This window comes from Cottoperca gobio, chromosome 5 (assembly GCF_900634415.1).
Source record: "Cottoperca gobio chromosome 5, fCotGob3.1, whole genome shotgun sequence".
Classification (NCBI taxonomy): domain Eukaryota; kingdom Metazoa; phylum Chordata; class Actinopteri; order Perciformes; family Bovichtidae; genus Cottoperca; species Cottoperca gobio.
The window spans coordinates 2536572-2559721 of NC_041359.1; the positions used below are offsets into that span (position 1 = coordinate 2536572).

The 23150-nt window shown below is 41.4% G+C and overlaps 1 protein-coding gene across 3 annotated transcripts in view; it reads right to left on the reverse strand.

Moving 5' to 3' along the window:
• Positions 1-1152: 1152 nt before the first annotated feature.
• fbln2 (fibulin 2) overlaps positions 1153-23150 on the reverse strand; it is a 70845-nt gene continuing 48847 nt past the window's right edge. For 2 of the 3 annotated variants that reach the window (XM_029432319.1, XM_029432320.1), the window contains exons 12-17: positions 21571-21699; positions 19603-19728; positions 11296-11412; positions 10864-10992; positions 8016-8139; positions 1153-2043 (exon numbers count right to left, since the gene is read on the reverse strand). In XM_029432319.1, the coding sequence (XP_029288179.1) occupies positions 1683-2043; positions 8016-8139; positions 10864-10992; positions 11296-11412; positions 19603-19728; positions 21571-21699 (986 nt within the window). In that variant the 3' untranslated portion in view covers positions 1153-1682. The remainder of the gene's footprint in view (positions 2044-8015; positions 8140-10863; positions 10993-11295; positions 11413-19602; positions 19729-21570; positions 21700-23150) is intronic. The other variant, XM_029432321.1, reaches the window with a different exon arrangement.

Sequence of the window (23150 nt, forward strand, 5' to 3'; positions counted from 1 at the left end):
GCTATTCGCATTTTAGACAAGCAGCAGAGTTTTGGTCAGCCACCCCCAATAATGAGAAGACAAAATCTGCATTCTTAAATAGACCTCAGTGAGAGAAATGAGAACTTAGAACTGGAAGCGAGAGAAGCGAGGAACTAAATTACCCTAAGTTGAAAATGATCTCTTGAACTGAAAATCTGTTTAAAATCAAACCAAAGTGAAATAAAACAGGGAGAAATACTTATTTTCGTGAAATTTAAGTTTTGTTTAAAATTGTTTCAGGGAATTAATGCACAATTTCCCTGTGTGATGTTTGGCCTTTATGATTTAGTACTAATACATACATTATGTATGTCTACTACTAATTGTTTCACATAGAAGATGGAGACTCGCACCGATCGCAAACCAATCCCCGTGCTTCCTTCTCCGATTTTGATAAGTGTACATCCGTCATCAGCCATAGACTACATGCTCCAGTAATAAAGGCAAAAAGACAACAAAATAAATGAAGCGAACTTACATCCCATACATCTAAATCCCCAAATAAATGACATAACTAACTTAAAAATTGTATTTTATTATTTTCATGTAATTTACACCTACACCTAAAATTGTACACCTATCTTGGATTAGGCAGGATATGTAGTCTCAGATGTAGCCTGACAAAAGTACTGCTCATGGTGTTGATTTTATTAAGACACTTTATCATCTAAATGAAAATGTTGAGTATTCATATACTTTAAAATCCATATATATTTTCTAAATGCCTTTCTGTCTCACTCAAAGCCCTTTGGATGCCGTGTTGTTGAAAGATGCAGTGGAATTAAACTGTCCTTGCCTTTGTGGCGAGGCCTTGGTCTGTTTCACCAGTAGATGGGGATGTTTGCACACAGTTCACACACAATGGAAATGAGAGGAAAGTACCAGTGAATAGCGTTGACCCTGACAATCTAGATTTTCGATCTGTACTATTATTGCGCCAATGACAACAGTTTGCTCATCATGTTTTGATTGGTTTATAGATACACACGTACAGGCTGTGTGAGACTGATTCATTCCTGACTGCACAGGAATCTGTCGAGTGTATACACGATGCATGGTCTTAACCCTGAGATAATTATAACATAGAGAGATACAGTAATAAAGGAAAGAATATGACACATGACAATAAAATGATCAATAATAACGCTACATTAATATTTTCAATGCTGATATTTACCATACATGACTTGTTTGTTTTCTAGTATGAATTACACTGAACATGTGATCACATCTTAAAAAAATTAAAATACAACAAATGCTGAACAAAATGTACTATTTGAAGGATCTGTTACTTCTGTCTGACCACATTAACTCATTTGGGTGCTGGCTAAAGAGGCCCAATGTGTGGACACACATGGAGAACGTGGAAATATGTGACCCAGAAGTGTGCAGTGACGTGTGCAGCAGTAGACCCTAACAATGGTGGTGCATAAAAGCTAAATTACATTAGCGATAGTCAAACTGAAAAATATGTTAAATACTGTAAGTACAGATACGAGGTTTCTCTATGATTGTCACAGAAAATCTGAAGAAACAAGCAAGATCTTTGTCTTTGGCAACATTTTACAAGATATTTGAATAATGATTGATTGTGGGGGGGACATTACAAAAAGAGTCTGCACAAATAAAAGGTTTTCCCCATATTAGGTTTCTCCATGCTGTTACATAGCACTGGACGTGATTACGACATAGATCCTGGCGAGGAACGAGGTGAAGGTCCCCTGCCGCAGCAGCTTCATCTCCACATGTATCAGGAAGTCTTTGGGCTCCCGGACTTTTCGCTGCAGGTAGACAGCGCCCGTGTGGCTGTTCAGCTTTCTGGTACTGAAGTAGCCCTCCTCGTTTCCTTTGATGATGTTGATGACGATGTGGTCACCAGAATAGGCGGGGGATGGTCCGATTCGGAAGATCTGGGCAGGAATGATGATGTTGGTCTGGAAGCTGAGTTGGTAGTAGGTGATGCGGACTGGGGAGTTCTGACAGTCTAAGGAGTTACTGGGACAGCTGATCCGCTCACAGCGTCTGAAAATGAGTCCAGAAAGAGAGAGAAAGGAAGAGGGTTGATGACCATGACGATATTTGGAGGCTAGGTGTGTTGATAGACTATACACTTAAAACATTAAACATGTTCATAAGTGTGTTTTATTGGTCAAAAGAAATATATTCAGTGTATTCCTCCTGTCTAGCTTGATTGTGAGTTCTGCTACATTTGTCAATATCAGTGTAAAATAGTTTTTGTATGTTCCTCTAGTATTATGTATGTGCTGTGGTTTTCTAATGACGTTCCCATGCTGATATAAGAGTCAAAAAGTTATTTAAAGAGATTTAAGTAATTGCCTTTTGAGTTTATATTTATTGATCGGCTTAACTTCATTGTTAATACTATTATTATTTATATTATTGTAAATATTATTTATCCCTTCTCAAATCTTTCTGTTTTTAGTACTTGCATCTTAAAAATATTTCCAAAATCCATAGAGACACTGAAACATACACACTTTATTTTCCTCACATTTATGTTATTGTAATGGTCTCCTAATGGGCATGAAACAGCAAAACATCTATAGACTCAACTCTATAAAAATTGTCAGCTAGTGTAATAACAGATCTAGATCTATGAATGACTTGTCCCTTATCAACCTGCACACAGTCTGAGGTCCACAGGATGGAACCGGTTGGCTGTCAAGGTCCAAGGCTAAAGGGGACAGAGCTTTTGCTGTTAAGGTGTATATAGATATACATCTATATACATATGTCTTTTTTTTACTGCACTTTGTAATCTATGTGTGTGTGTGTTGAATAAGTATCAATGTACATTGTATTGTGTATTAAGTTAAAAAAAACAGCCATGTCTGTGCCCTTATATCTCCCTTGTGTTTCCCTTTGTTCCCCACTCACATGTATCTTCCATGTCCCCGGGTGTGTGTGTGTGTGTGTGTGTGCAACCTACACGGCTGCCATCAATCTGCTACCTGTTCCCGATTAGAAACCCATAATGCCTGCCTTCCCTGAGTCCCCTGAGCCATCAATGAACTACTCTCCTGACCATTTTCACAGGATTCAGTAGGGGCCACAGAAGGTGTGGTTGCCATGGCTCCACCATTGGCTGTCTCAGCTGTCCAGTGCCCAGCAACTTGCCCTCATCAATTCTCAGCGCCACAGAACTTCCACCTTATTCTGATCTCTAGTTGGCGGCTCCGAACATCACCCGTTCCTGGTTCCCAGTAGACGCACCAGCCAATACCCCACCAGAGCCCCAACGGTCGACCACACATTCTGAGGGCCCTGCCAGACCCACAGCAGCTGGCAGTCTCTGCCGACAGCCAGACCTTATGTATGTTACTAGACCTCTCAGAATTCTCACCGGCCACCTGCTCTACTGTCCTGTAGCTGGCCTTCTGTTCAGCTCTCCATGGGTCAAACCTAAAGCTGGGTCATCAGTTTCTGGCTGCCTTTCCTAACCTCAAGTCCACTGGTTCATCCTCGAGTGGGGTCCCATCTCTGTGTCCGTCCTCCAGTGAGATCCCACCTGCCCAGCCGGCCTCCAGAGTGGTCCAGTCATCCAGCTCCCAGCAGTCCTCTAGGGGGATGCAGCCTTCGTCAACGACCTCCAGGCAGCACACTATAGCGGTCCTATCTACCTACTACCCATCCTCCTCTTTTGTTCTGCACATCTGGTTGTATTTATGCCCATCCCTCAGATGTGCTCCACCCATCTTGTCCCCCCTCTCCGTCTGCCAGAGTTGTTCCAGTATTCTGGTCGCCCTCCAGATCTGCACCACCCATCGCCCCTGTTGTCTGTTCGCCATCCTGAGAGGCTTCGCCCTGTCCGCTACGCCCTGTCCAGCGCCCGGGCCATCCGGAGTGGTGCAGATGCAGAATCTGTGCAGCAGATAAAATTTAGCAATGTAGTAATAAAAGTTATTGTTATGGTAGCATCGCCGCATGTAGCATTGCTAGTCCCTATTACTACATAGAACTACAAAGACATACAGTAGAGTGAAGAAAGCAGGTGTCCTCCAGTAGCCACTTGCAGGGCTTTCCCAGTCTGTGTTACGATGCTCTGTGACTGCTTATCCATCACACATTAGAATTTACAGCCTGGAGTAAAGCTTGATGTAGCGCACCTTAACAGCTCATGCCAAAACAAGAGTACCTTGGACCCTGTTCCAATTAATCACATGGTGGCAGTAAAATAAGAGCGCAAGACGTTTTAATCTCATCCCGGTGTCCATGGCTGCCAAGTCTACTCATGAATGAAAGATGTCTCTCCATGCCGAGCCAAGCCATGTCACACTGAGTTTAATAAGGTATATCTTGATAACATTGATACGACTCCCACTGTGTGCTGAGTGGAGGGTGTGTCGGCTGTTTCTGTCTGGAGGGCAGACTGGGGAGAGCTGTAGAGACATCCCTTGGAAGCACCAAGCTGATCAAAGCCATCTGACTTCATGGTACTGCTCCCCTACCGTTCACAGCTAAAAAGTCCCTTCTGTGCACTACACTGCACTGCATGGACACGGATGTACAGTACTTCTCATTGGATGAGCACAGCTAGGGGCGAACTCAGGGGAAATCTATCGAAAAATAAAAATAAATAAAGTCACTGTGTAAATTTTTACTGAATAGAGCTTGCACTCATCATAATGTAGGTCAATGGCACCTCTGTACATTAGCTGTAAATTATGTTATTAATTAGTCAAGCAGGACTGCGCAGCTAACGGCTAACGTTAATAGTCGCTCCTCCTGCCAAATTTAACAAAGATTTGTTGTTCACAAACATTATCAGTGAAAGAGTACGATGTACGGCTTCTTCATAATTCATCATCAAAAAAATAGTGGTGTTAAAACAAATAGTGTTAATGAGTTATTATTGCTCGTCAACATTGCGTGGAAGTCTGGGACAGTGCCTAGGGGTTGGCAGACCGGGGTGGTGGTTCCCCTATTTAAAAAGGGTGACCAGAGAGTGTGTGCCAACTATAGGAGTATCACACTTCTCAGCCTCCCTGGTAAAGTCTACTCCAAGGTACTGGAAAGGAGGGTTCGGCCGGTAGTTGAACCTCTGATTGAAGAGGAACAATGCGGATTCCGTCCTGTTTCGTGGAACAATGGACCAACTCTTCACTCTCGCAAGGATCCTGGAGGGGGCCTGGGAGTACGCCCATCCAGTCTACATGTGTTTTGTGGATCTGGAGAAGGCGTATGACCGGGTCCCCCTGGTGATACTGTGGGAGGTGCTGCGGGAGTATGGGGTGAGGGGGTCACTTTTGAGGGCCATCCAATCCCTGTACGCCCAAAACGAGAGTTGTGTCCGGATACTCGGCAATAAGTCGGACTCGTTTCCAGTGAATGTTGGCCTCCACCAGGGCTGCGCTTTATCACCAATCCTGTTCGTGATTTTCATGGATAGGATATCGAGGCGTAGTCGTGGAGGAGAGGGGTTGCAGTTCGGTGACCTGAGGATCTCATTGCTGCTCTTTGCAGATGATGTGGTCCTTATGGCATCATCGGTCTGTGACCTTCAACAGTCACTGGATCGGTTCGCAGCCGAGTGTGAAGCGGTTAGGATGAGGATCAGCACCTCAAAATCTGAGTCCATGGCTCTCAGCAGGAAACCGGTGGATTGCCTACTCCGGGTAGGGAATGAGCCATTACCCCAAGTGAAGGAGTTCAAGTACCTCAGGGTCTTGTTCGGGAGTGAGGGGATGATGGAGCGAGAGATTGGCCGGAGAATCGGAGCAGCGAGGAGTATTACAGTCACTTTACCGCACCGTTGTGACGAAAAGAGAGCTGAGCCAGAAGGCAAAGCTTTCAATATACGGGTCGATCTTCATTCCTACCCTCACCTATGGTCCTGAAGGCTGGGTCATGACCGAAAGAACAAGCGGCCGAAATGGGTTTTCTCAGACGAGTGGCTAGCGTCTTCCTTAGAGATAGGGTGAGATGCTCAGCCATCTGTGAGAGACTCGGAGTAGAGCCGCTGCTCCTTTACGTTGAAAGGAGCCAGTTGAGGTGGTTCGGGCATCTAGTAAGGATGCCACCTGGGCGCCTCCCTAGGGAGGTGTTCCAGGCACGTCCAGCTGGGAGGAGACCCCGGGCAAGACCCAGGACTCGGTGGAGAGATTATATCTCCTCACTGGCCTGGGAATGCCTCAGGATCCCCCAGTCGGAGCTGGAGGATGTGGCCCGGAGAAGGGAAGATTGGGGTTCCTTACTGGAGCTGCTGCCACCGCAACCTGATCCTGGATAGACGATGGATGGATGGAGTTATAATTGTGTTGATGTTGACAGCCCTAGGTAGGCTATAACCTTTGCCGAAATGATGATGGATTGAATGTAGTGTTAAATGTTGTTTGATTGTTGTTGGAGTCCCCAGGGATCTAAGTACCAATTTGAATAAAATCAAAAATAAATAAATGTATTTATACAGCCCAATATTACAAATTACACATTTGTCTCAGTGTGCTTTACAGACTGTACAGGATACGACACCCTCTGTCCCTACACCCTCGCATCACACAAGGAATAACTTCCTAAAAGAAACCTAAAGGGGGAAAATGGAAGAAACCTCAGGGAGAGCAACTGAGGAGGGATCCCTCTCCCAGGATGGACAGATGTGCAATAGATGTCGTGTGTACAGGATAAACAACGTAGTACAAATATAACATCCATGTGACAGAAAAGATGATGTGATCGTATATAAAAAAGATGGATCTAGGAGGATGTCATAAAAGCTTCCGTGAGATACCATGTGGTAAATAGTGTAGGGGTGTACTTTTATCTGCTGTTCAGGTTTTCTATGGATCTATTGTTATGTGTAATATAAATCAAGATCACGCAGATTGTTAACATCAGTGCAGTAGAAATTTATTTTTTAATGTATTTGTTGCCGTTTGTGTAGTTTTGATGGCAGGTGAGGGGCAGATTTTTTTTTTTTTAAGATTATATTCTTGGAATCTTTGCATTTTTTTAGATCAACACAGTAAACTGTAAAGGGGGAGAGAGCGAGGGTGACATGCAGCAAAGGTGAGGACTCTGGTGGGGTTAGTGGTGTAAATCACAAGTTTCATCACAATGCGATATTCTATTGGTTCTTTGGACAGCGCGATGATATTTGCCGATATCACAAAGTCTGCCATGATACGAGAAATTATATAATTTGCATATATATTCATATCAACTCACAAAAAGCAACTCAAATTTGATTTGAATATGAGCTCTTTCAGATATTTAAATGAAAAACAATCTATTATTTTTAATCCAGTCCAGCTTGTCACTAAAATATGAATAGAGCTGGTCCACCTTAAAGGTCAGTCCACCTTAAGTTGTTGTTGTTACTAACTTCGGGGCTGAACACCTTTAATCAGCAGGTGGCAAGTAAGACACGGGAGCTTAGCTTGGGGCTTACTTACTCTTGGGAGGAGTTGTAGCATTTATTCACTGACAAACAAACTGTACACACACACACTGCCCATTCACACGCCAGAACCCCCAACATAATGGTGACACTGGTGTGAGGCGTACAGTGTTCCAACAATGCTGTACATCGATGACTGCAACCCCCGACATGGAGAGAACTCTGTTGTAAAGTTTGCGGACGACACCGCCATTATCAGATGGATTACAAACAACGATGAGAATTCTTATCAGGAGGAAATCAATCTGAATAACCTTCTGCTCAACATACAGCAAAACCATAACACACACACACACACACACACACACACACCCCTTTCCTGAAGCTGTGAGACTCTTCAACTCATCCAACGTACTCCACTATTACAATTGTTTAGTTTAGTTCTTTCTTGTGTAGCATAAAGGGACTACAACTTGAACCTCAGTGTTGTAGAATGAGAATAAATTAACCTTCAACCGTGTTTAATGTATTCTTGTATTTTCATGGTATTGTTGTTGGGGTGTAGCCAGCGATGTACGAGTGTCTGTGAATGTTTATCGTTTATAAAACAACATGGTGAGAGAAAAACATGACTCACGTGTCTGACACCTTCTTGTAGTTGTGAGGGCAGTCGAAGGAGAAACACCTGAAGCCTCCCTGGAGGTTAAAACAGCTCTGTCCATATGAACAATTGTGAGTACCAGTTGTGCATTCGTCAATATCTGAAATAAATAAAAGGGATAAACAAACTTACAGTGTTAAGCAGTTTTATTTTGAACAGTATCCTTTTTGTTGTTCAAATTATATCACATCATTTGGAACATGACTCATTCATCTTTAGAAACAGATTTGACAGTTCGACAAAACAATCCCAACTCAAGGTCTTACTTACTATTTTTAGGGCTTTATTAACTTTATTATATTTCATATTGATGGCTTTATTGGCATGACTGCATACAATGTTTGCAAAGTCATGTTATTACGAACTACAGGATAATAATACAAAATAAACAAATAATATAATATATACCTCAGATGACATTAAAGTTTTAATGTATGTATAAATACTTTTGTTTAAAATGGTTTTCCAAAGTAAAAAAAGTTTTTAAAAACTCAACTCACTACATATTGTTTTATCTTTAAATGTACTTTCTTTTTTTTTGTTGCATTATTATTTTCTATATTTCTTTAGAGGTATTACATGTATCAGTCTTTCCTCTCTTTTCCCTATTTGTTGGCTCGGGTGGCCTGAAACCCAAATAACAAATGTATAAATAAAAGAAAACAAAGCAAAACAAGTGAAATGTGTATGTATGTATATGTATATACAGTACCATGCCTCTACAGATGCATCCACACACACACTTACACACACATCCTACTCAACAGACTGCCCTGCACCTTCTCTGATACACACACACGTTTCTCTTACACTGTACCCAATGCATGTTTTGTCCTGTAGTGTTGAGCTGTTAAAATATGTTTTGTCTTGTTTCACTGAATACAGCGTTAGTGGTTGACCATCCATCCATCCATCCATCGTCTACCGCCTATCCGGGGTCGGGTCGCAGGGGGCAGCAGCTCCAGTAAGGAACCCCAATCTTCCCTTCTCCGGGCCACATCCTCCAGCTCCGACTGGGGGATCCCGAGGCATTCCCAGGCCAGTGAGGAGATATAATCTCTCCACCGAGTCCTGGGTCTTCCCTGGGGTCTCCTCCCAGCTGGACGTGCCTGGAACACCTCCCTAGGGAGGCGCCCAGGTGGCGTCCTTACTAGATGCCCGAACCACCTCAACTGGCTCCTTTCAACGTAACGTAATGTAACGTCAGTGGTTGTGAAACATACAATATTATCTAGTGAGATTTTCAGTGGAAGCTCAGGGGCCGATTTATATGGAAAACCTGCACTCTACCATGTTTGCTGTCAAATCTTTCACTATACTACTCTGGAAACTCTCGCTGTCTGTATTGATGAGCTCGCTCTGCACTCCTTGCAGGTTTCTCTGCCGATGTTGTGTCGATATGTATCAGCATTTGCGTATTAGACAGAGATTGGCTTTCGAATGTGTGACGTACCAAATGTAGCTCGTTGCCCTTCGTACGTTTGAGTCTCAGATTTTAGATAAGTGCACAGACGTCTCCCCCTTCAGTAGAGGAAAGTGAAAACACCTCTCTAGTTACACATTTTGTTCAAATACTAATCAGTAAAGTCAAGGTAAGATATTTTAGGGGACATAAAAATAAGAAAAACCTATTTTGAGAAGTAGCCATAGTAACATACATGGTTGGTGCGTGGCACTGAAATGTTTATTGCACATCATGTGTAATCTCAGTTCAATTGTAAAAACCGGTATGAAAGTTGAGACACGTCTGGTCAAAGAATAATTATCTCCATCACTCAGGATGTGATTAGTCCCACTGATGGAGCATGTTCTCTGAATAAAACTTTGTCTTCAATTATTGACACTTTTCCCACTGTGACTCGAGCTCTTAAAAAAAAATAACTGTGCACAAATACTGGATATCTGCGACCACTGGAATAAAATGGAGGCTTTGCCTTTTATTTACCTATTGCCATGGTGAATCATATAATCAGAGCTCCATTGATGATGGTGTTTAGGTTCAGGTTCTACTCACAGTTGATTGATCTAACTCTGATCAGGTGTTCTTGAACTGAAAACTTTCGCTTCAGGTTAAATCAACTCAGAGTTCAGGATTAAGCTCATATTTTCTTAAAGCTGCTTTCTGGAGCGCCCTGGTGCAGAGTAGACAACCTCTCCATCTAGGAAGAGCGGCACCACTGCCCGCTCTGCTGCAGACACACACTGCAGTAACAGCTTCTCCCCTGATGCTGTGAGATTCAGCAATTGTGCATCTCAGTGAACAATTTGCTGCTATCCACTGAACCGACTGCATTACTACCATTATCTTTTTATTGTTATTGAGGGCCCACTTAGCCACCTTAGATCTTAGATTGTATAGTCTTTTAAAATATATATATTACTGTATATATTTATTACTGTTATATTTTAATTGTGTATTATTGCTTGCTTTCGGTTTATTACTAGTATCTGCACCAGGACCTGAGTTCCTCATTTTGTTCCCTTTGACATGTTCTGGAATGACAATAAATGATCCTTGTTCTCATCCCTAAGTATATTCCCTGTGAGACGGGACTGTGACATGTGAGGCAGAGTAATGGCAGGCTGCTACTTTTCTTGCAGTCCTCCCCGTCTCTCAGGAGGATCGTAAGTCTCGAAATGTCACTTGCATATAGACAACCATATAACATGGCAGTATGTTAGAATTCACATATTGTTACATTTGTTAAACTAATTCAACCTCTTTTAAATAAAATGTGTTTATTTCTGTTAATCCCTCGCGTGCGCTTCCCTTATTTGCTGTGGTTTTACAGCCGGACCATAACACTGTTCACTGAGGTCTCACCTCTGCAGGTGTGTCCATTGGCGGAAATGACGTATCCATGAGGAGGACAGGCACACCGGTAGCTGCCAGCAACATTAACACACTGGAAGGTACAAAGGTTCCCAATGCTCTGGGAGCACTCGTCGATATCTGTTAAGAAACACACACACACACACACACACACACACACACACATCTCAGCAGTCAGATTAGAGCCCTGTGTGGGAGCTAAAAGCAGGTTCCAATAATGTGTGTGTGTGGTGTGTGGTGTGTGTGTGTGTGTGTACCTGATAATGTGGTCACTGAGTGTACCTCTGACATATGTTATACCTATAACGTTGTATTTAATAACGTGTTAGCAATCAGTCACAGTTACACACGGAGCAGAGTGTTCTCCTTTTAGATTTGCTTTGATCTCCACCAACTCTACCGAGTAACTTTAGTAGAAAATACCTTCACATGTGTGTCCGTCGTCTTTCAGGTAGTAGCCTTGGCGACAGTAGCATTGATATGAGCTGTAGATGTTGGCGCACTCCTGGCTACAGGGTTTTTTGTCACATTCGTTTACATCTAAGCACAGAAAAGAAAAACATTTTTTTTTTATTAGAATAGTTAACAAATCCTATGAAAAGAATACATTTAAAAATGTGTTATCTGATAAGCGTTAGCTAACTCAATACCCACTGATAGCCCCAAGCCCATTGATTTCTACAGAAGAGAATATTCAAAATTTCAAAAACTGTTAGTCAATTTAGTTTTCAGCAAACGTTACATTGTTGGTTTTGATATTTTCATGGGTTTCTCAACTTTAATGAAAACATAAATAACTGCCAGCTTCATCCTTTATGTGATGAACACAAATTCAACAGAAACAGAAAGGAGCACCACCGACAGAAACATCATCGGAAGAAAAGAAAAAGGAGTTGATGTAGTGATTTCAGGGTGAGTGCGCTGTGGAATGACCACTTCAGACATTTTGAAGGTACAATGATGATCATGTCGTTCAAACAAACATTTATAATAAGAAACAAAAACCTGAGGAAATGCAAAGCTTCACCTTTGGATTGTGAACAGCAACCATCACAACTTGATTAAGTTCCCTGAATAATAGCTGTACCGTAATGTGTGTAGCAGGAACATCCTGCTTGTTTTGATATTTTATCCTCCACAAAAGGATGAGAAACATGAATAGTCTTTGGCGACCAGAACCCATCGTGATGTCTTATAGTTTAAAGGGGGGGGATGAAGCTATAAGTAAAAGGGCTGGAGGAGGTGGTGATGAGATGAAGAGAGTAGTGGACTTGTGACTTAATCACCTGATTGAGAAGAAGTGGGAGGAGTGAGAGAGCGAGAGAATTGTGAATGAATGAAGCATAAAAGATAGTCTTCCTGATTGAACTCATGCTTAGCTTCATTGCAATCAGGAGAGACTTCATTCTGAATGAAAGAATAGTTTTATTGACGTGCACAGAAGAATAAGAAAAGTAAATAGACTTTGGCTACTAGACCCCATCGTGACGTCATATATTTAAAGGGAGGGTGGTCGAATAGGGAACCCACCCCCTTCCCCAACAAAAAGAAAGAAAAATATGACACAGAAATGCTTCGATCCCCGGCCCCTGCACTCAGCATGTCAAAGTACAAGATACTGAACCCCAAATTGCTCCCGATGGTCAATGGTGTGTGTGAATGGTTATCCCCACGGATGTGCGGCTTTGTATGGAGCCTCTGACTCTGTATGAATGTGTGTGAATGGGTGAATGACATGTGTTGTAAAGTGCTTTGAGTGATTACTTTTTTAAAAAGTAAATGTACTGCATTTAGATAACGCTTTTCCAAATTTTAAAATAAGGCCATGAAAGAGGTCATATTGATATGATGCGATCAATTAGGTCCCAATAGGTCTGAAATTATAACTTATGGCCGCAAACACTAATATTGTAAATGAGATAACGGCAAATAAGTTAACCATCAAAAATAGTTTTACGGTCAGCATGTACTAAATAATAAAAGCTCAGCAAGGACCAAACTAAAATAAAAGGTCATGAGACTAAACAGAAATTAAGGTCTCACGACCAATCTGGAAATACTGCATGAGGTCACGATGACCATAGATGGTAGCACATACAGCATGATAAAATATCAGTAAGCACCAAACTGAAATAATAGGTCAAGAGACCAAATTAAGGTCTGTAGAGAACAACTTCAACAGAATTTAAGGTCTGAGAACCAAATCCTATCACATCACTTATCACAGCCCTGGCACATAGCTAAGCAAGAGTGTTTAACTTTAACATCTGTCAATGTACCTGTATTGATTTCATTTAATGTCATTCAGAGCGTTATTGTTGTAATGTTTGTTTATAGTCAGGGTTTTGAATAGACGTACTGTTAAGTCAATGTTAGTTTATGCTTCACGCAGAGACAAAGCCTTGCAAGAAAAACTGGAAGCTAGCGGGCTGTAGAAACAGCAACAGGCCGGACACAGGAACTAAAGAATAAACTAACAATTAATTTTTCCAAATAGGAATACAAAGTAAAAAACACTGGGAAACTAAGACAGGCAGAACGCGAGGAGCAACGATCCGACTTCCACACAGGGAATGACGACAAACAAACTGACAAAGAACTCAAAGAACGGACAGGTATAAATACACAAGGAGCTAATCACAAGACAAGGCACAACTGGGGTGGGCAGGGACCCCCGACGCAAGAACTGGCACATACACGAGGGTACCGGTCGATGTCAATCCAAATGAATAGTGTTGCTTTTATAAAACGGTCAACAAGTATGGCAATATGAAAGTTATAGACATATTTCGAATTATATATTTTTAATTAATAAACATTAATGTTCAGAATAAAATAGTCCTTCCTGGGTTAGGGTTAGGTGGTTGCTTTGGAACGCTGGCTAGCATTAAATTGATTTTATTATTTGGCTATTTATGTGTTGTTTTTGTTAGGTGGACGTCTCATGCCTGAGAGGCGAGGATGTTGCTTCACTTTCTCCGATTGCAAATAGAGAGAGGTTTCACACTAGTGGCAACTTACGGCCACAAACTCTCAAATGTCATAGTTTCTGAAACATGATGCTTCAGAGGCAGTGGTTAGTATTTTTCTGGTGGCTGCTTCCTTGCATATTCTGGGCAATGTTGTCGATCCTCCTCTTGACGTATCTCTGCATGTCGATAAGCAGCCGGATATTGTACTGCTCAATCCACTCCTCCATAAAAAAGTCACAGAATCTAGACTAACATTTTTCACCACCATCCCAGAACCGTCCTAAAATACTTTTTTAACCGTCCCAAAGTGAATGTAAACTGTCCCCAAAATGTGTGCTGATCTCTGACTGAGTTTGTAGTCCTACTCGGGTTAGATGGCCCGGTACTGCGTGAACGTTCCACATTCCGGGAATCTTCATATTTTTAGTAATATGTCTCGCGTACCGTGGTAGTAACTATGGTAACAACATGAGATGACGAGCTCCGGTGTAGTCAGCGCTTGGCTCAGCGTGTCATTTTCTATGCAGAGCAGCACTAGTTATATTGGCAAAACCCCTGTTGTTCCGGGGAAGATCTTTGTTCTGTGTTCTGTGTTGGCGGAAGTGATCCCACCGTGATACTAAGAGTGCAAAATAATTATCCAAGAGAAAGGTACAAACGCTGAATCTGGGTGAGAAGACAGTTCAGATATGACACACTGAACATTTTTAGGTATTAGGGGAGTTTTATCACATGACCTCCATGCCGGTTCTCCTGCTATGGAGGAATCCAGATGGAGCTACGATGCTGGGAGCATGCTGGAGACGGAGAGGCAGTGAATGAACAGAGATGAGGCCCCCGCAGGTAATGCAGAAAATGGCGTCTTCCGTATTAGGAGATTCAATAAATGCTTAATTAGAATAGTTTTTGGCTTCCCTCTGGATACCAGCTCAAGTCACTTAGATGCCGAAAACTACCAGAACTTATAAAGATGTTTTTCGAAGTGGTGTTTTTGATAAGGGCTTATTAGATTCATGGTTTACCTTAAAGTGTTTAATCGGCAGAGGCCAGTATTGAGCGGCTTGAGCGCAAAATGTATGTAAAGTGCTGGTTAAAGATGTAGGCATGCTGCAACATGGAGGCCTGAAAATAATCTCCTGGAGTAGCAGATGAGGCTGCTTGAAGGGGAGAACAAACAGAAGAAGAGATATTTATCCTCCCCCTACCAGTAGGGGATCGGACACACGCTTGCTGCTACCAACGGAAACTGGAAAAAATGCAATGTGGACGTTTGCCATACCACAAAGATTTCAACTAAAGGACAGTTGACAGCAGCACAAGGAGAGCAGATTTTAAGTTTGACAGCAATGACATGATTGGCTGATTAAGAAGAAGCGTTAAGAGTGAGAGAGAATTGTGAATGAGTTAAGCATAAAGATAGTGTTCCTTATTGAACTTACGCTGAGCCTCATTTCTCAACCAACAGACATGTGTGTGTTTCTTACAGATATTTGTGTCTCACAACTGAATCTCAGTGTTTTTTATTTTAATTGTTTTAATAAACCATGCTAAAGACTCATCCATTGGAACGGAAACTAACTTTTTCCAACTCAACAGTAAACGTATCAGGAAAGACACCTTACAGCCAAGGTTATATTGCTCTCTAGCTCTGCGAAAGAGACGCTAACAAAATTGACAGCAGAACACAAGAGACTTAGTGACTTCTGGGTCAGTTTAGCTCACAAATCCATTAGATTCCACATTCCAAATGGATCACAGAGGAACACAAAAGGGATTTTCTTCTGTTGAGAGACTACATTATATGCTCAGAACCAGAGCATGTGAGGTGAGTGGGAGGATTTTGGATGGCAGATGGCAGAGTAGATTTTTTAAATATATAGAGTGTCGCATTATCTCCCGCTCCAATTTTCATAGGCAGTGAAAAGATGCTGACCAAATCTCTGCCATAAATTGTGGATGCATTCTTTATTGACTTAACACTGTATTTTCTTACTTTTTTTAAGCCAAAGTATGAAGTAAAAGGTTGTTAAATCACTTAATAACTTCAGCTGATGTCAATCAGCACATGGTTTCTTGTCAATTAATCCAACTACAATGGCTGTGCCATGAAGAATGATAAAGTATGAAGTTTCGGGTTAATGCATTGTTTACCCTGTGATTTTCTCACTGTGAAGGAATACATTTTTATATTAGACCTGTAGTTAATCAAAAGTGTTTAACCCTCTCTGTTACTATAAGCCGTATTGAATATTATATTTTGATGATAAAGGTCCTATATACGGCATTCAAAGCATTTTTGTAGCAGCAAACAGCCATTTGCTATGTAAAGATATAGTGGAGTAATGTTTACCTGAGCAGAGATGAGGTTGCGCTCCATCTGTGTGTATTGTAATCTAAGTTTACTGAGCTTTGTTAATTTAGCTGGGCCGGCCGCATGTACATGTGTGGCTAGCTAATGGCCGCCGCTCTGCTCATATACAGCAGTTACAGGTGATAACAACATCCCTCCCATGGCATTGTCAGGGAAACTGCTGTTAGCACCGTTTGCGCCTAGTCGCTGACTCAGCCGTGGCCATGGTGAGAACCGTGTGGAGACAATCCCTCTGCTCCGAATTACGTATAGAAAACCTTTATAGTGAGAAATCTAATGAATTAATATCGCACCCAACTATGACGGATCAAGATTCATCAGACACGGTGCTTTCAAGAACTTTTGCAGCCCATCTGTCTTGAAGACCTTGCCTGGACATGCTGAAACATCTCTCTGGAGAGCTGTGAGACTCCACAGGAGCTGAAGCAAGAAGGCTTTCATACGCTGCAAAAGTAGGCAAAGGTTTATCTGACTGTGATAAGAGTTGATGTCATACCACTGTCTCTAGTCTTTTTACGACTAAAGCAGTGCTCGTTCGGGATGTGCTCGTGCAGGTGTTTACGGTAGCAACGTTACAGTGTATGCATCATGAGTGCAAAAGCTGCCATGAAAGTCTTATGACCTAAATAAAGTAAATGGTGAACGGTGAAAAGAAGGGTGAATACCTGGATAGAGTTAAAATAATACTTTACCACATGCTCTTTGGTGGGTTATGTGCTTGCCAAATTACAGGAGAAGCTCAGACAGATTCAGACAAAGATGGTGAATGTCATTGTATCCTTACATGTGTTCAGTAATTTTGAACGGTATTTTACTGATACAGACACCAGCTCAGAGTGAGACTGTAACACTAGTGAGCAGAGAGTTAGAGAGGCTTGGATGCTGCCAGAAAAGCCGCTGACTAAGATTACTCTGAGCAGCATGCATGGGAATAAATTACAATATAATAAATTTGTGTATATTTCTCGCTTTCCCCCTGATGGTCTCTCGCTGCTGCACGGCGCCTGCACCGTAAAGGTACAGATAAAGGTGTAACGTGTTTAACACGATAACGTAATGGCACGAACTGGAGTGTTATTTTGTGAAAGAAAATATACCTAGATGTTCCATAGTGGCGGTTAGCGGACGTTTCAGCTCTGTTTTGTGGATTCTGATGTGCGTCTTTTGCGCATGCGGGAACCAAAGTCTGGCCGGGCGGAAAAACAACAACACTCACAAAAGCGGAGCTTGCAGATCAAACACAATACAGTGTAACTTAAGGAAGTAAGAGAAGAAAAGTTGCCCAGGTTGACAGAAAAGCTTCTATTTTTGATGTGAACCAGTTCAAGGCAGTGCCATCAACACCAACCCTGTAGTGGATACGGCTACTGTAGAATAATCAGGATGGCACAGTCTGCAGGTTCGATAGAGAGAAGCAGGTCGTTGTACACTTTCACCAAGGCAAGTGTCTGTGCTATGGTATGCCCTAAAACCTGACTGAAATATTTCCAAGATGTTATTTAGATGTAGGTAGGGCAGCAATTGACTGAGAATAACCTTTTTGAGAACCTTTGAAAGGAATGAAAGTTTAGAAATAGGTCTGTAGTTACAAGGCAGGGTTGGGAATTGTTTGTTATCAAGAGGGGTTGGACAACTGCATGCTTGAAGCAGGTTAGAATGGTACCAGTGGCCAGAAAGCTGTTGATAATGGAGAAGATGCTGGGGCCAGTAATGTCAAAGACATCCTTCATTAGGGCAGTGGGGACACCCCAATGTGTTTGAAATAGTAAAATCTGGATGAACAGACCAGCAAGACAGCAAAACAGCTAGATCACGGATCGGGTTTGGAGGATGTTTATTCAAAAAGCATCAATCTTGCCAGTGAAAAATTGTAAAAAATGACACTGTGCAGGAGACATGTATGTCTAAACTGGTACTGGGGGCGGGGCAAATGACAGCTGATGGTGCTGAATAAGACCTTGGGAGAGTTGTTTGAAACAAGGTCAGAAAAGTATTTTGCTCTTGCAGCCTTAAATACTTCCTGATGTTTGAGAAGATTGTTTCTTAAAACTTCGAAGGAAATTTGAAGCTTATCAAACTTCTTTTTATCAAACTTCTTTCTGATTTTCTGCACTCCCTCCTTTTTGGTGGTCTCATTAAGCCAAGGCAAACCTTTAGGTTTAGGCTTTTTCAGTTTAAGGGGAGCAACATAATTTAGAAAAGAAGAGCAGGTGGTGTTTAATAAGGATGTAAGTTCTTCAGTGTTGAGATGGGAAGGAGAAGCCTCAATAGTGCAGGTATTAGGGACAGCTATGAGAGCCTCGGAGAACTAACCCAGTAAAAGAGTTAATGTAGCGAAAGCAACGTACCGACAGATGAGGCTCTGAGTTATAGGCAGCGATGCATCCAATATAACAGCACACAGTTAAAAAATAAACTCAAGCTTTTGCAAATCTAGTGGCTCATTTTGTTTTTGTGTAGGCTACAGTTTGTTCCCTGGTGAAATAAGTTACTGTTATTACATTTTAAATAAATTATTTAAAGTTGATCATATGGCCTTAGAGTGGTACATTCCCAAAGGCGTAAGGGGATGCATCAGTTTTATACCCTGTTGTCTATCTTTTTAAATCTAAATGACAATTATCAAGGCATAAATCCAATGATCTGTTGATCTTTACGAATCCAGGCTCGAACAATAGCATAGCAATCGAAGGTCACATCGAATCATGGATTTGGAGAATCCATGACACCCCTCCCATTTAAGATATTTTATTAAGTTGTTTAATATTATTACTATTATTATGTGTTTATTATTAAACATTTCAATATAAATATATAAATGTAACTATAAGATGTTTAATGTATGGCCTTGTCTGTGTTCATTTAAAGTAGAGACTAGAGATCAGTAAAGATCATTACAGAGATGTATTTAGGACTTACAACTTAGTTTTGTTTTCTTCTAAAAGAAGATTGTGCCCCAAACTTAACAAGTGCAAATATTTCATCTCTAAAAGTAGTCTTTAATTCCCCGATATGTGAATCATGGTCCTAGTCAGCTATGCTCTTTAAAGCAGCACCTTCTCTTCAACACACTGAAGACTAACGGAACCTAAACCTGGAAACCATTATGTATGCGCTGTCATACACCTCCGCATCCAAAGAGATGGAGACTTGATTAAATTCCAACAGACAACAGTGTTTACTGATAACAAAGACTTACTAAAGAGGACATATCAATATATATTGTGTCCAAAAATATGTGAAGGTTGCATTTGGCTTTTGATGCCAACGCTCTCCCCAGAGGCATACCTCTACGCCTTAAGATCTTTAAGGAAAATAAGACAGTCCATGTAACAAGGTGGAATTTAAATTCTCGTTATTTTAGAGAAAAAAAACAGTCTAGCTTACCCTCACAGTTCTTGCCATCAAATGCGAGGGAGAAGCCGTCTGTGCATGAGCAGTGGTAGGAGCCTGGGGTGTTTTCACATGTCTGGCCACACAGCCTGCCAGGATAGCGCCAGCACTCATTTACATCTGTCAGTGCAGGAGTAGGAGCTATTAGACAGCAGACAGATACCTCTAGGCCATTCAGGACTCAATGCCAGTTCCCATTCAGAGACACAACCAGTGATGTGTATATTCACTTTTTCACCTTGTAAAAGCCCAACTCACACTAGTAACATTAACTTTCAGAAAATGTAGTTTGGATGTATGAAATTTCTGCAGTTTACCATGAAAATATACAAGACATAAGTAATATGTCCAATGTCTTATTTAAAAGGTGCCCTACAAGGAAATCAAAAGATATCTATTGCCTCCACATTGTTCTCACCATGGCGGTGGCTGAGCAGACGGCTAGCAGCTAAAAATGCTAACAGTGCTAACAGTGCAAACAACGGCAACAGTGCTGGCACCGCTAACAGTATTAACCTGAGAGTGGGTGCTACATCTGCACAACAACACAGATGATTCGGACGACGTTATCAGGCGGCCATTAGCTAGCCACATGTGCACAAACATGCATGAGCGTGCGGACTGGCTACATAAAAAAGCACAGAGAAGCTTGGATAAAAACACACACAGAGGGAGCGCAACTTCATTCTCTGCTCATGTAGACATTACTCCACATGTCTGTGGTTTTTCTCTACCTCCTCTCCACCTCTGCCACCTTACCTTAAAAATATGTTACCTTCTCACCAGTTTCTGTGCAAAACTATCCACCACCTTATTACAATGACCAGATTACTATATGATCCTTTTTAATTAACTTTAATTAACTAACAGGTTTCCTTCTTGGGACATTGAATATTTGTCACCAACTACATTCAGTCAGTGCAGCACAAAACTAATGCTGTTCATACATGATCTCTCTCATTCCTCTCATTTTGGAACACACCTCCAACCTACTCTTCATCCTACACAAACTGGTCTACTGCCTCCCCCTCATACAGTGAAGGAGGTGCATTGGTCAATCAATAACATATCTTACATATCTTGGTTTTACCTTTGCTAATTATTGCTAAGAAATGTCAACAAATTATGTAAAAGAGACGCTCTCTAAATGTTATTTTTAATAAAAAGCTTCATGCTATTTTTGGAAAAACAGATGGTGATTAAGTCTTGGTTATAATCACTGCTCCACAAGGGGAGAGAAACAGTCAGGTAGACACAAGTTTCTAGTGTTTTGACAGTCAGAACTTGCGGCGTTGTAAAGAACAGGTTGTGCATCCAGGATCTGTTTTGTAACAGTTCATTGACAGTCTTACCCAGCGGAATGATTTCAGTGTTGATCCTTTTCAACATATCCATACAGATCTTTTTTAGTTTTTTTAAAGCTGCTATGTGGAACATTTCTATGTACACATTTTAAAATGTATCTAGTGGCATTATGTTTTTTTGTAGAAAAAAAAAACAAACCCTGATGACATTTTAAACAATCTAAAAAAAAAAATTATAATTCAAAATATAGTGCATTATATTTAAAGAGCCACATATTTAGCTAAATAGCAAATCTTAACAGAAAACAATGAACTCGGTTTCTAATGGAAAGACCAACTCTATTGATTGTGACATGGCTGTTTTGGTTCTGAAAGGTCAGCAGGTTAGTTAAGTAGCTCACCTACAAAGATATGTGTGGATTGTAGTTTTAGATACGGTATATAAGTTAATACATGTTTTTCTGTTGTGATGATTTCTGACCGATTCTCCTGTTGTATCTGCATTCTCTCCAAACACCCATTTCTCTTCATCACTCATCACTCTATTGCCTAGTTCCTGTTTCTATTCATGATCTTTTTCCAGTGCCTGATCCTGACTTTGTGATATTGTTCTTGTGTACTCGTCATAATCTTACAAATCTGTCACAGCAATACCTACCAGTGCAGACTTTGCGGAGGGTGTCATACTGGTAGCCTGTCTGACAGTCACAGCGGTAGCTGCCAGGAAGGTTGTGACAAATCTGACCCACTCCACAACGATGTGTCCCCATCTGACACTCATCAATGTCTAGACAGGACAGAGAGAAAGAGAAAGCAGCTCAGTATTTGTTATTAAGTAGTGAAACAAAGTGGTGATACTGTTGTCAAAGCATTACTAGTCATTTTGAACACCAAGGGGAATGCCAATGTGTGTATGGACCCACACATGTCATCCTCATGTTTAGTTTAGTTTAGTTCATTAGTGTATGTAACAGGGTCCATGCGCAATACAACGGTTGAGCCAGAGTTATATATTAGCTATATGTGGTCCCTGGGCAGGAAGATCTTAAAGAAAACATCACAGTACACTACAAACATAACAATACAAACAATTTGCAAGAAAAACAGCATGCACAATTTACAAAACATCACTTAAAACAATATTATGGTGGCATCAGAAAATCGTCTAGGGACCAAAGTTTCATGGGTTGTTGAGATATTTCAGTCTGAACCAAAGTAGCCTAAAGCATTAATAGCTAGTGTGGCTACACATAATCAACAGATTAAGACAACAATCTTACTACAGTATTAGCTGTTGAGAAGCTTTTGATCAAAACACATTATCTTTATCAGCAGATGGAGTTTCCCCAGTTGTCATAGAATTGTTCAATTTTCCATTTCTTTCCCCGGAGCCTTTTAAGGACAGCTTAGTAGCTTTATTAATAGACCATCACAGGCTAAACATCATGTCTGAGGCCACATTTCCAAATGCTTAACATCTTTTTTGCTCGCTTTGATCTCCTCAACAATTAGCCAGCTGCCAAGTATGTCCAGCCTCCAGAGTACCGGCCACTGTCAGTATCCAGAGTGGATGTGAGCAGAACTCTTCTGAGCATTAATGTGAGCAAAGCTGCTGGGCGTATAACATCCCTAGCTGTGTACTAAGAACATGTTCCAAGCAGCTAGTCAATGTCATTACTGATAGTGTGTTCCCCCATGCAGTCACCAGACAGCCACCATCATCCCTGTACTAAAACATCTGCAAGTTTCAGTTTATAGTCTTAACAACTACCTGTGGAACTCACCCCCATTCTGATGAAGTGCTATGATAAACTGGTTCTCCAGCACAGCAGAAACAACATCCCAGCTAGCTTTGCATACAGAGCCAACAGATCCACAGAGGATGCCGTCTCCACTCATTCTTCACACACCTTTAAAATAGTAACTTACACTAGACTGCTGTTTGTTGATTTCAGCTCAGCATTCAACACAATAACCCCCAAACTGATTTGCAAGCTCAGCACTCTGGGCTCTGGATATTAGACTTCTTCACAATTGGACCAAAGACGGTCCAGATTGGCGGCCACACTTTCTCCACTCTACTGCTGAACACCGGAGCCATCCAGGGCTGTGTGCTCAGCCTCCTCTTGTTCAAGCTATACACCAACTTTGTTGTGCAGTTTGTGGATGACTATCATCATTGGCCGGATTACAAACAAGAACTTGACATTGTCATCTTACATCTCCACCCTGGTATAG